The following is a 13,279-nucleotide window of genomic DNA, read 5'->3' as shown; positions in this document are numbered from 1 at the left end:
TTCCTCAGAGTGCTGGGGAGAAAGGGAAGGGCCTTGTGGGGGCAGGTGGGAAACGCAGAGCTAACTCCTGTGGCCTGACTGCCTGCAGCAGGAGAGGAATTGGAGAAAGGAAAGGGCTATTGAAAGCTACAGAAGCAGCAGCAGCAGCTGCCAGTGAGCAGGATGATGGGAGGAGTGGACTGCTCACTGCAGGCCGGCCCAGCTGTGCAGGAGATGTGGTTTTGAAGCTGAGCTTTACTCCTCCCGGAGCCAGGTGCAAATTGCTGCTCCCCAGGCTGGCAGGTTCCAAACCCCCCATGAGAGAAATCCAGGCATGGCTGGGGTCCAGGCAGTGCTGAGGAGTATCAGCCCAGGAAGCTGTGATAGTGTCTTGTGCACCTTGTGGGGTGCAGGGGGAAGGATGGCAGATCTACCCTGGACAAGCCTGGACAAGCCTGGACAAGCTTCTGGAGGCCCTTACATAATTGCAAGGTGTGATGTTCCCCTGTGGCCACACAGTATCTCAGATTCCCCCCCTAACCCCCTACTGTTTTGTCCAGGAGGGTTGTGCTGAACACATGAGGTGAAGGAGGGTGGGGAAGGACTTCAGGCCCAAGGCCTTATGCTATAGGGAGCTGAAGAGATGGAGGAACCAGGGCTTCCAGCTGCTGCCCTGGGCAGCTGGTCTGAAGAGGCAGGTGAGGACACGGCAGCTTAAGAGCACAAGGAAGTAGGGGGAGCCTGTCCCCCCAGACCTGAGAGGTGCTGCAGGGACAGCAGTGAAGACCTGGGCTGCAGGAGAGACTCTGAAAAAAGCACGTTTACATTTTAAAATCACTTTATTTGAGTCCTCGGCAGGGACAGCTCCCGAGACACCATCACCACTACAAAGAGGGGGCACCCTTGGGCCAGGAGCATGGCTCCCCCTCCTGTGGCTCCTAACCTAGCAAGTCGTTGCCCAACTCCATCAGGGACTAGGAGATGGTTCCCTGCCTTCCTGGCCTGAAACAAGTTCCACTGTGAGCAGGCCCCACCCTTCCTAGTTCTTGATGAAACAGCAGCATCCCACAGAAGCTTTTGGGCCTGTAGGATGTGGACGGCTGCTCCCATCAGCGTGCTGGGCTAGGGAAGCATGCCAGCCATGGTGCTGGCATGCAGAGGGACAAGAGGGCAGTTAGGGAGGGTGGTTCCTGGTCTCAGACTCTGTGGGGAAATCACTGCTGCCCACTGTGTAGAAGTCGCTGGAATAAGGAGTCCTCCCTCTTGCTGAGGACATCAGGTGAATCCAGCTCTGCCACCTTCCCAGCATGCATCACCAGAACACGGTCTGAGTCCAAGATGGTGTTCAGCCTGGCAAGAGCAAATGCAACGGGGGACTGGGGCAGTCTGGGAATTGGGAGAAGCACCAAATACTGCTCTCTCATGGAGCACCCATTTCTATGGAGCCCTTCGGCACACCTCCTGGGTCACTTGGCAGACTATCTAAGCAGAGACTGCTCAGTCATCACCACTGAAACAGTTGTTTCTGGGGAAGAACAACATGTTGCTAAAGTAACACTATGCAATGGGATAGGAAAGAAAAAGAGAGGCAATGTTTCTAGCAGGGGGGGAAAAGGGACTATAAGTCACGATACCTGGGTTTCCTTCCTGGCCCTGCCACCAGCTGGCTTCCCGAATTTGAGTGAGTTATTTTCGTTTATCCTGAATGTCCCCTTTTTAAATGGGGAGATTAGGCTCAGCCCACCTCCCACAGGGGATGGGAGACTGAATCCATCCACTTCTATTGTTTTTTGGTAGCATGAAATCACAGCACGGGACTATGGCCAGAAGACCAGCTCATGGCCCAGCTCTTACAGAAGGCACTGTGGATCTCCACATGGGTACAGGTATTGGGGCCTTGGTTTCACAGTGACCTGCAGGATGGGGTGCAAGAGGCAGTACAGACATACTAATAAGAATGCCCAAGTCTGACTGACATGGATTCCTCTACTTTGATGGGACCCGTAATGGCTTAGCCTAGCCTGACACTGCTTAGTGTGGGTGAGTGATGGGTCCATACTGGGAGGTAGCCTCCTGCTCACTCACATTCTCACAGATAATTTTATCCTAAAGGTAATGGGGCTGGAGCTGCTGCTGACATGGGTGGCCATGTTCTTTTGGGAACCTGTCCGCCCTGGGCTTTGTGACTCTGGCCTCTCCTGGTCTCCTCCTACCTCTGACTGCTCCCTCAGAGGATCCTCTTCCCCCAGCTTCCTAGGAAGGGTTTATGGGTCTCTCCTCAGTCCCCTTCTGTACCTTAACATATCTGCAGGCATGAAGTCAACTACCTTCACTGCAAGGATAGCTCATGGCTCTTCCTCTGCTCCAAACTGCTCCTTCTCCCCCAGCTAAAATCCTACCCTGCCTGACAGCTCCTTGCTGAAATCCAAGCTCAACATAGCTAAAAGCCAACTCTAAATTCCCTCCCCACAAGCTGTTTCCACTACCCTTTCTCCCTCTCTGTGGCCTACACTGCCATCCTGCCATCATTCAGGCTTGTCACTGTCTTGGACTTAGACCTTTCTCTCTCCTCGCATCCAGGCAGTGCCTAAATCTCGCAGATTTTTTTCCATGTAACACCTCTGAGATGCAGCCTTTCCTCTCCCTCCACACAGCTAATTCTTTGTCATCTCACCTTGCAATTACTAAAATCTTATTTGGGGCCTTGACAAATGCAACCCTGTCCTGCTGCATCTGCCCACAATGCTGCTGCCAGGATCCTTTCCCAAAGCTGAGGCAAAACCTTACCCTCCTTTTGCTCCCACCTCATGCCTACTGCATCATACAGAAGCTGCTTGTCTTCAGTTTCTAAGCTGTTCAGAGCCTCCCCTTACTTCATCCTTTCACTCACCATGGAGAGGTCGACTTCCACCTCCTGCAGTGCCAGCCTCTGTCACCTCTTTGATTGATACCAAACAAGCATCTTTGTTTGTGCTTTTCCTGAGGCTGTCCTTCACATTGGAAGCAGCCCCTAAGCAGGTGAAAAGGCTCTTCTCTGTCCTCTTCCAAAACCTTCCTCAAAGCTCTCCTGTGTTATGTCACCGGTGTGCTGAAACTGCTGCCAACGAGGCTAACCAGTGCCCTGTCTGACCATATGCTTGTCTCTGTCTCATGCATAGGCTGTAAACTCCATGGAGTATAGACTATCTCCTTGCTCTCTCTGCCTGGCATAGTGGGGTCCTAGTCCATGGCCGCAGTTCCCAGGCACTGCAGAAAATAATAATCCCCACCCCCACAGCCAAGTTGCAGCTTTCATCTCTCTGACTGTCCTGCAGTGCCCTCTGCTGATCAAGACAGGCTCCAATTTTTGTTCAGTCTTCACTCCCCAGGATGGCAGGGGTCCCTGAATGCAGGGGTCAGCCTCTCATATTGGATCTTTCTAACCCCTTTGTATCTTCACAGGTTGCATTAACTCTTGCACCACTTGGTGAGATGTAGGAGCTCCCCTTCCCCTATCAGACAGGTTCTAGCAATTTGGTTGGCATAGAGCTTTCTAGGTTTCTACCAGCCACCTTCCAAAGCAAACATAATCTTGTTGCCTATCAGGGCATGATGGTTTCCACAGCCTGGATGCTGCAGGAGCCTGAGGCACTGAGGCAAAGACTATAGGGGGACAGTCAACAGGTACTTCACTATGGAGCAGCAAAAGCAAATAGAGAGGTTCCTGGCAGTCCCCTGCCCTTGAAAGATCAAGATGGGCAAATACTGGGTAAGCTGCCCAAATACTGACTTCACTGTTCAGCTCACAGCTGGGGCAGCAGGCAATGCTGAGAACCTGGCCCTGACCAGTACCATAACAGGCCCTGACTAGTGACATAAGGGGTGGAGGCATGGTCAGAGTGGAAAGTCTGGTATAGAAGGCCCAGGGAGTGGGTGACGCTGGGGCTAAGCTAGGTGAATTGAAAAATTAGCCTGCCATCCCCTTTTCCCTCCACACACTAGTTGGCTCTTGGTGTGGGAAAAAGCTCTCTGTACCTGTGAGCAATTGTGAGCACAGTCTTGTCAGTGAAGCGCTGGCGGATGGTTTGCTGTAGAATTTGATCTGTCTTCTGGTCCACACTGGCTGTGGCCTCATCAATGCACAGTACCTGCCCAAGACAGAGAGCAAAGATCTCCCAAATGCCCTGGGTCCTGTGCCAGAGATGGGCTGTAGGGGGCAGTGCAAACCACAGCTCTCAGCCACAACACCTGTTCCCTAATCAGGGCATCGCATCTCCTCCTCATCCTGCCCTTCTCACCCACCATCAGCAACAGGTATGTGCCCTCCCAAGCAAGACTTCCCTGCTCTGAGCAGGAGTCAGCAGCACTTACCTTGGCCTGGGTCAGGAGGGCTCTTGCCAGACACACAAGCTGCCTCTGTCCCACTGACAGGCTCTTTCCTCTCTCCCCCAGCTCACAGTCCAATCCACCTGCAGAGGTAAAGGCAGCAGTCATGCCACAAAGCCTGGGTTAGGAACCTGGCAGTAAAGGCCTGAAACCTATCTCTGCTCAGCCCCAGGCCAAGCCCTTGGGTGCCTGGACTTTTAGATATGGCTGCAGGCTACCTCTGCTACAAACACTGCATGCCTTCTGCTGGAATCATGGTGTACAGCTTCCACAGCCTGACTGAATCTAACTGGGACCTAATATCCTACAACAAGATTATTTTTGGTCCCTTCTGGGAGATCCCAGAGCCTTCTGAGATCTCGTTCTCTACCCCCACAGAATCTCTCACCTCCTCACCTTCCTACTGGCCCTCATAGGATTGCATGGGGGCTTCATCTACCACTCCCATTGGAATCCAGTGGGGCCTCACTTTTCCATGACAGATGTTGCTGGATCCCACAAGACCCTTGGCTACCCCACTCTAGCACACCAGCTTTCTCAGGGCCTCCCCTTCCCACTGCCAGAGCCTCCCTGCCTCCTGACAGCACTAAACTCACCCATCTGTACAATCACCTCCTGTAAGTGGCACTGCTCCAGCACCTGGTACAGATCTGAGTCTGCATGTCGCCCCAGGGGGTCCAGGTTCTCCCGGATTGTTCCGCTGAACAGAAATGGGTCCTGAGGAATTATGGCCAGTTTAGACCTGCACAGGAAGGATAGATGAGGCAGGAAGAGATGGGGTGTGAACACGGAGAGTTTCCTCCAAAGCAAGACTCACCCCCCAACTCTGTTCTCACTCCCAAAGGTTGCTCTCCACCATAGGGTGTTGTACATAAGGTACATCTGTGCTACACACAAATTGGGTTAGGCTGCACTCAGCATGGGAGCCTCAGCCCACACAACCAGAGAAGTTGTGCACAGAACCTGCCATCTCCAGACATGACTGGGCATGCAGGGACCTTCACTCACTCCTTCAGCCATGTCACTGGTAGCCATTAGCACCAGAGTCCTCTGGGGCATGGTATCCATTAAGACCCGAGTCCCATCCCTACGGAACCAGCACCTTGCTGGGCCCTTAGTGCTATCTGCTCATCCCCCAGCTCTGCCCATCCTACCTCAGCTCCTCCAGGCCCACCAATCGGCTGTCAACATTGTCCAAGAGGATCTGCCCCGACTTCAGCTCCAGCATGCGGAAAAGTGCCAAGAAAAGGGTAGATTTGCCAGATCCTGTGCGCCCCACAATCCCCACCTTCTCTCCAGAGTAGACAGTGAAGGTCACTCCATCCAGGGCATGAGGCAGCCCTGGCCGATATTCCAGAACCACCTGCTGGAACTCCACATGGCCCTGGCTTGGCCAGTCAGGGGGCACCTCAAGGACAAAAGAGAATGAGATAGAAACATGATCACAGTCACAGGATGCCCTGTCTTCTACCTTTCATGCTAACTGTGCCCTGCTTTCACCTCCCAGCCACCCCTTTCTTGGGGACTCAGCCTCAGACCAACTCTGGCTCACCTTCTGCCCACTTCCATGCCAGCTTCATTATGCCCCTCCTTGGGCCTTTCAACCACATCCTGTCTCCCACTCCTCTTAAATCCTAACCCCTCAGTTCCCTGTCCATCTCCATCAGCCCTTCCTTCAGCAAAACCTGCCTGAGAAGTCCTGTAGGGACATACTAGCAAAGGGCAACTATTCTGAGAAGTCCTTACAAGTCAGGCCAGCAGTTCCCAGCACCTGTTCACTGGATCTCTGTAATCTCATCTCCAATGCTGGCACAACAGGGCCCCAGGGGACACACAAAGAGGCAGAAGAGGGTGCAATGCCAGGCACAGAGCCTGGAGATATGTCACAGACCAAACTCAGAGAGCAGAGTGCAAGCTGTTACCTGGACCAAGTGCTCCTGGGGCTCCATGGGGATATCTGTGGTGTACTCCTCTGTTCGCTCTACACTCACCATCATGGTCTCTGTTTGAGTGAAGCTGGAGATGAGGCCTGAGAGCAGGTTTGTGACAGACAGTGCATATGAGAGGGCCAGGCCCACAAGTCCTGAGAGGACAAGAGAGGGACAGTATGAGGACAGGGTGTCCTTAGAGTAATAATGAGAGCAGGTGATATGGTTTTCCCAAATGTCAGGGGTTTTGCTGGCCATCTGCAGTGCTCAGGAGGGAGGACTTTGTCTCTTCCCATTAATGCATTACTTGGCTTCTGGTACGGGTTTCTTGGAGGGTTTGGGGGTTTTTTGGGGGGTCTTCCTCAGAAGCACTAGACATTGGCAGTAGCTAGCAGCTGGAGACTGGTGGGGTTCACCAGTATCCATAATAGTGCTTACAAAGCTCTCCAGCATCTGTCTCTTGGGTCTTTCCTCATGTGCTCACTGTCAAACTGATCATTGGATTTGGGGCCAAGAAGGAATTTTCTACCAGGCCAGACTGTTTCAACCTAACAAACTCCCTGCTATTTCAGTGACATGGCATTAGAAGTGCCCTTGTCTTCCCTGCTGTTTACCTATGGCAAGTTTGTGACCGTGGTATACCAAAGGGGTCACGGGAGAATCTTGTGAACTCATTTGAACTAATGGTTGCCTGCCCAGAAATACAGGTGAGTGGACTCAGTGGTCCAGAAGGCCCCTTCCAGTCCTTTGTAACTCACTGATATTGCTGTTCAGTATCTTCATCAGCGACCTGGATGAAGGTGTGGAAAGCACTCTGTCCAAATTCGCTGATGACACAAAACTATGGGGTGAAGTAAACACACCGATGGGAAGAAACCAAATCCAGGCAGACCTGGACAGATTAGAGAAGTGGGCAGGGAACAACAGGATGCAGTTCAACAAGGACAAGTGCAAGATACTTCACCTAGGGAGGGGGAATCACTAGCACACCTATAGGCTGGGGGATGACCTTCTCAGCAGCACAGAGGCAGAAAGAGATCTTGGAGTTGTTGTCAACTCCAAGATGAATATGAGTCATCAATGTAACGAAGTAATTAGCAGAGCTAACCACACTTTGTCATGCATTAGTAGGTGCATCACAAACAGGTCTAGGGAGGTGATGCTTCCTCTCTATGCGGCACTGGTCAGGCTGCAGCTGGAGTACTGCATCCAGTTCTGGGCACCACAATTCAAGAGCGATGTGGACAACCTTGAGAGGGCTCCAAAGGAGGGCCAGTCATATGGTTAGAGGCCTGCAGGGAAGGCCCTATGAGGAAAGACTGAGGGACCTGGACCTTTTCAACCTCCGCAAGAGAAAGCTGAGGGAGGATCTTGTGACAGTATACAAACTCACCAGGCAGGGCAGCAGGGAATAGGAGATGCTCTGTTTACCAGGGCACCCCTTGGAATAACCATGAACAATGGCCACAGGCTGAGAGAGTAGATTCAGGTTGGACATCAGAAAGAAATTCTTCACAGTTAGGGTTGCCAGAATTTGGAATGGGCTTCCAAGGAAATTGGTGCTCTTCCCTACCTTGGGGGTCTTCAAGAGGAGACTAGAAAAGCACCTGGCTGGGGTCACATGACCCCAGCACTTTTTCCTGCTGTGGGCAAGAGGTCAGACTCGATGATCCTCTGAGGTCCCTTCTGACCCTAGCATCTATGAATCTATGAACACAGCAGACACATTAAGGCTGGAGGAATGTTGGGGTCACAGAACTAAGCTGTGCCAAGACACAGAGGAAAGGAGACAAGCTGGTCACCCAGCTCTATGGGAGGGAAGGATAGGGCAGGAAAAGACACCTCCAGGGTAAGGGGAAGGGGTTGAGCAGACCCCACTGGGGCAGGTGGAAATAACTGCAGCTCTCAGCTAGAAGATGCAGAACTGCGAGGCACTGGCCTTGTGTGGGGAGCAGGCAGCTTTGAGTTCACTCTCACGTAACCCACCTGGATTTCCCAAGTGTCTTTGGTGTTCAGTGATGGCAATAACTGCTATTGCTGTAACTACAACAACTCCAATCATCTGCAGGCGGATGTCCAGCCACTGCATCGCAGTGTTGCTGGCAAAGAGGCACCGCTGGTTCTGCTCCAGTCGCAGCTGATTCTCTGCCTCAAACCTGGGCCAAGCACAATGCAGATGTTATCATCAAAGTCACCACTTCTCCCTTTGGCTTATGGTCACTGCCCATACCTGCCATCCAGACTGGCCCCAGGACCAGAACCTCCCTTGCTTCTAATGAGAGCCAAAGTGCTGGGCTTTCTGGGTGCCAGTTCCCTCCCATTTGAGGAGCAGCACTCACCTGTCAGTGGCCCGCATGGCTCTGATGGTACTCAGGCCTGTCAGGGTCTCTGAGAAGTGCGTGTAGATGGGGGACAGGGTGAGGCTATAGAGGCGCTTGAGCTCGCGGGAGGTACGCCGGTAATAGCGTTGGATGGAGAAGTAGAGGGCAGTCAATGGCAACAGGACAAGGCCAATCCAGGGCAGCCCATAGGTGATCATCACCAGCATGCCCAGCAGCCCATAGACATTGGCCAGAAAGATGTTGAGGATGAAGGGCAAGCTGTCATCTATGCAGTACAGATCTGAGGAGAACCGGTTCAGGATTCGGCCTGTTGGCGTGGTGTCAAAGAATGTCATCGTGGCCTGCCAACATGGGAAATGGAGCAGTAAGAGCCATACTGTGTCAGCCCAGGGACTCTCCCTGATGGACAAGGGTACCCTGGGCATATATCTCAGCTGGCAGGCAGCTCAGCAAGCAGCCACCATTTAGAGCAGTGCTGGAGAGAGGCAGGACTGGACACAGACAGGGAAGGAACTCCCAACTTGTATCTAAGATGGAGACCCCTCCTCTGCTGGGCTGGGCACCCCAACCTCTAGCAGCAGCACACAGCTTGCAGCCACAGGGCTCTACCAACCATCTCTTTCTACATGCACACACATACAACAGGGCGCTCCAGCAGCCACCTTGGAGTGGGAAAGTGGGGACATGACTGCAGCCATGAGGTGGGTTCCCTGGGAGGTGATGGTAGCACTCTGGGGCACTGGTTTCTCATGTCCCCAGCCTGCCCTGCTCTGGCCTTGTGACCGCTACCTTTGTCACCCTCTGCAGCAAACGGCTGTGAATGATGGTAGCAGCGCGGATGGTGCCATAGGCAAAGAGGAAGGCTCGCAGGATAGTGAAGAGGGAGTTGGCCCCAGCAATGCCCCCATACACACTTAGGTAGAAGTTCACATTCAACGTCTCGTTGTGAGGGACTGGAGCTGCATCCAACATCGGGACAGGGAAGCTGGAAGAGAGGGAAAGGACATGGAGCAGCCTCAAAGATCCTCTACCACAGCCAACCCTTACAGCCCCTGAGACAGAAAACCCTCAGGCAGGAGGCAGGGACATGGAGAAGCCAGGAGGGCTACTAAGTCCCGTGCTGGGATAGATTCTCCTACTGTTCACCAGCCTCTGCAAGCTGGGACAGATTGATCCCACCAGCCTGAGCACAGGCTCTCTCCATGCCTGGAGCCTAGTGCAGCCAGGGGTCTCCCTTCCTGCCACAGGTGGCAAGCCTGTGGTGTGCCCTTCCATCCCTTCTGATCTTCTTGTCCCTGTCTTGCTCTCAGAGCAAGCTCTGTGCAAAAGGGTGTCCAGCTTATTCTCTTCCCAGCAAGAGGCTTTCCTAGCAACACTGAAGACCACCGCTCCCTGCCCTTGCCCACCAGTGCTCACTCACACAAGCCCCACAGCTGAGAAAAGCAACAGCTGCGGGGAAGGCAGAGGAGCTGACAGGACCCTCGTAGAGGTGTTCGCTGTGGGTGGCAGGTTGGAGATCCAATGCGACAGCCACCAATCGGAAACATTCCTGGAGGCTGTGGATACAGAGATGTCAGTACAGGGTGAGAGCTAAATACTGTGTCAATCAATGTGGGGCAGAAGCATCAGGAAGAGAGCCCAACTACAGGAGCTGAGGAACTGGCCTAACCACCTCACTGCCCAGCCCAATCCAGCCTCTGCATTCAACACGCTTTCCACTGTGGTCCCTGGAGCCAGAGAGGAATGGACAGCAGCCTTGGGAGCCAAGGATCAGGCCCAGCCAGACCAAAGCCTTTAAGGAAATAGAGTCTTCTATAGAGACACCTTATGTCCCCCGCACATCACAGCAGAGAATCAAACTAGAGTGTGACATCCCACCCTCACACACATGGAGAGCTCTTTGCCATGATGGGCAGGGAAGTGCTGATAAGGCCTCTGCTCTGCCTCAAGCCGGAAGATGAGGAGGACTGCAGGGAGGTGGAGGTGAAGCCCACCCTGTCACCCCCATATCTGTTGAATGAAGCCAGGAAGTGAAAACAGAGGCCCAGAGCAGAGCATGCTGCTGCCTTACCTTGCATCAGGAACAGGGAGAAGAGGATGGACAATGCCAGGCAGCTTCCCACTGCCAGCCAATAGGCCCTGTAGACCTGGAAAGCCACCGCCCCTTCTTTCTTCTCCTCCTCATGCTGGAGGAGGCAGGTGGCTTGGTCTGGTTCCTCCACCTCTGCTTCCAAATCATCCTGCTGCCCGTGTTGAGTCGGGGCTGTGGGTAAAAGGCACAGATCAATGCAGCAACAGGTGGCCCAACAGTTCCCTGGAACAGGAGCACCTTCTCCCTGCAACCATGGGGAAGGCTACTCTCTGCTCCGAGGAACCCCTCAAAGATCTATTTCCTCTCCCTCCTCTTTGCAATGCAGCTCCGGTACACTTCAGTCAGGAGGTCCTGCTGCAGCACATGGTGCCAATCAGGACATGGCTTCCTGGCCATTGTCTGCTGCTTGAGGAAGGATGAATTGTCTCTGGTCCCAAGCATACAGAAGACTCCTAGCCAGCTGTGTAATAATGCACAGAATGTGGGAATGGAACACTTTTCCAAGTCCAGCAGTCATCAGTCACACTTCCTCACTTCAGCAGATGTGGTTATTGCTAAGGGGCCAGGATGGCTCAACAAAGCCTGCATGTTCACACATTCTTTCCACATGTATCATGGGGATCTGACTCATTCTCCCAAGAAAGGGAGGTGAAGCACCCTCACTGACCAAGCACAGGGGGGAGCCCAGAACTGCTGTATTCTCCCCATCCCAACTCACATCACAGCAACCAGCTCCCTCTCTCCCTACCTTGGCTGTTACTGGCTACTTTCCCTCCCTATCCCATGAGTCTAGGTGTCCTGAATTCCTGTGTGGAGATCAGAGCAGGAAGTAGAGGGTTCTGCCAAGCATTTTATTCTGAGTGACACTGTCCCTCTCTCCTCCTTAAGTCCCCATGTATTGACCTTTATCCTGTTTCCCCTTGTCCTTCTGCTGGAGCTTGGGGATGGCTTCTACCAGGGGCAGGATCTCAGATGGGGTTCCTAGAAAGATAGAAGCGTGAATGCTTTATATTCCACGGAGCTCTAAAGGAATGAAGAGTCCATTTGGATATTCACCACAAGATGGCTCGTTTCTGTTCCGTCTCTGCACTTCTGTCCTCCCACCCAGCACGTGCACCCCCATGACTATTGCCCCTGTTCTGCTCTGCTCATGCCTCTCTCCAGAGCTGGCCTGCTTTATCCTTGTCCTGCTACATTTCCCACACCCCCATTCTCCCTGCTCATCTGCTGTGCTCCTGAACCCTTATGTTTCCATGAATTCCAGCCTAGTTAATCCCATCCCCTCTGCAGCTGTCAGCTTGGATCTTCCATGATCTGTTTCCCTCTAAACTCATACACTATCACTGTCAGACAGGGCGAGGGACTGAGTCCTGAGGCCTGGTCTGCAGCCAAAAACACAAGTAACAAAAGGCATGATGCTATACCTATCTTGGCTATTCTGCCGTGCTCCATCAGCAATAAGGTGTCAGCCTTCTCCAAAAACTCGGTCCGATGGGTGCAAAGGATCCTGGTCTTGTGCTTGAGAATCCCCAGAATGCATTTCTGCATAAGGTGATTGGCTACATCGGCATCAACCGCTGCCAGCGGATCATCAAGGAGATAGATTTCCTTCCCCTAAGCAAGAGGAAGAAGAGACAGTGATACAGCTCCCAGCTCCTTCTGTTCCAGCTCTATGTCATTAGATGCCACTGAAAATAAGGATGCAGTTGGCTCAGGGCAGTTCCTAGCTCCTGGAGTCTCAACCTCCACCAGTTGGAAGTGCTTCTGGACCAACAACTGTTGTGAGCATCTAGTCCTGGCTTTGCACTTGAGGGTTGTGTCTGCCACAACTGGCCTCCTGTACCTTTACCTGGTAAGCAGCTCTAGCCAGGGCAATACGAGCCTTCTGTCCCCCGCTGAGGGTCACACCATTCTCGCCCACCTCTGTCTGGTCTCCTGCTGGTAAGATCTGAAAGTGAAACACACAAGAGCATACATTCAAAAGTTGCTTCACAGATGCAGGGTGACTGGGGTGGAGAGTGGGGAAGGTTCAGAATCAGGATCCCTGGGTCTGATGCGTGCCTCTGGTATGAACTCACTAAGACACCTCAGGCAATACCCAGTGGCCTGGCTTGATAGTAAGAGATGCCACGCACCCCTAGCTCAAATTGAGCTGCCAGCACTCTGCATCTCGAAAATCAAGCTGTCAGCCTCGGTGTGCCTCTCCTTCCCTGACTACAAAATAGGAGCAGAAGTCCCTTCCTCCCTCCCTGGTACAGCAGGAAGATTTGCTGGCCAGTGTACCCAGCATGCTTGGAGCCTGGAATGCGGCGCTTACTGACTGGAGGACACAAACTCAAGCCATCTATCATTCTACATGGCCCCACCATGGGGACAGGCTCTCTGCTCCAGCAGAGTCTCAGCTCTCAGCTGGCTCTGGCTACTGAGAAAATAAATGCTTAATGCACAGGACTCACAGGCAGCCCCAATAACCTCTCCTTTTCTTGGGATCCAGAGCTCCCACTCCTCAGGAGACATCTTAAAGAAAACAGTTTGAAACACTGCCCCATCAGCTCCAAGAGGGGAGAGCCTCA

The 13,279-nt window shown here is 53.0% G+C and overlaps 1 protein-coding gene across 6 annotated transcripts in view; it reads right to left on the bottom strand.

Annotated features, from left to right (window-relative positions):
- Positions 1 to 799: 799 nt before the first annotated feature.
- The window catches only part of ABCC10 (ATP binding cassette subfamily C member 10), a 37,131-nt gene continuing 24,651 nt past the window's right edge, over positions 800 to 13,279 (bottom strand). For 3 of the 6 annotated variants that reach the window (XM_019500573.2, XM_019500572.2, XM_059716578.1), the window contains 14 exons: positions 12,556 to 12,654; positions 12,131 to 12,320; positions 11,610 to 11,687; positions 10,686 to 10,877; positions 10,035 to 10,170; positions 9,404 to 9,599; positions 8,612 to 8,955; positions 8,259 to 8,428; positions 6,267 to 6,427; positions 5,499 to 5,752; positions 4,941 to 5,086; positions 4,330 to 4,427; positions 3,994 to 4,106; positions 800 to 1,329 (listed from right to left, as the gene is read on the bottom strand). In XM_019500573.2, coding sequence (XP_019356118.1) covers positions 1,194 to 1,329; positions 3,994 to 4,106; positions 4,330 to 4,427; positions 4,941 to 5,086; positions 5,499 to 5,752; positions 6,267 to 6,427; positions 8,259 to 8,428; positions 8,612 to 8,955; positions 9,404 to 9,599; positions 10,035 to 10,170; positions 10,686 to 10,877; positions 11,610 to 11,687; positions 12,131 to 12,320; positions 12,556 to 12,654 — 2,313 coding nt within the window. In that variant the 3' untranslated portion in view covers positions 800 to 1,193. The other 3 variants (XM_059716572.1, XM_059716568.1, XM_059716577.1) reach the window with 3 other exon arrangements.

Source organism: Alligator mississippiensis, chromosome 1 (assembly GCF_030867095.1).
Source record: "Alligator mississippiensis isolate rAllMis1 chromosome 1, rAllMis1, whole genome shotgun sequence".
In the NCBI taxonomy this organism is placed as follows: domain Eukaryota; kingdom Metazoa; phylum Chordata; order Crocodylia; family Alligatoridae; genus Alligator; species Alligator mississippiensis.
This window is presented reverse-complemented; position numbering and strand designations above follow the sequence as displayed.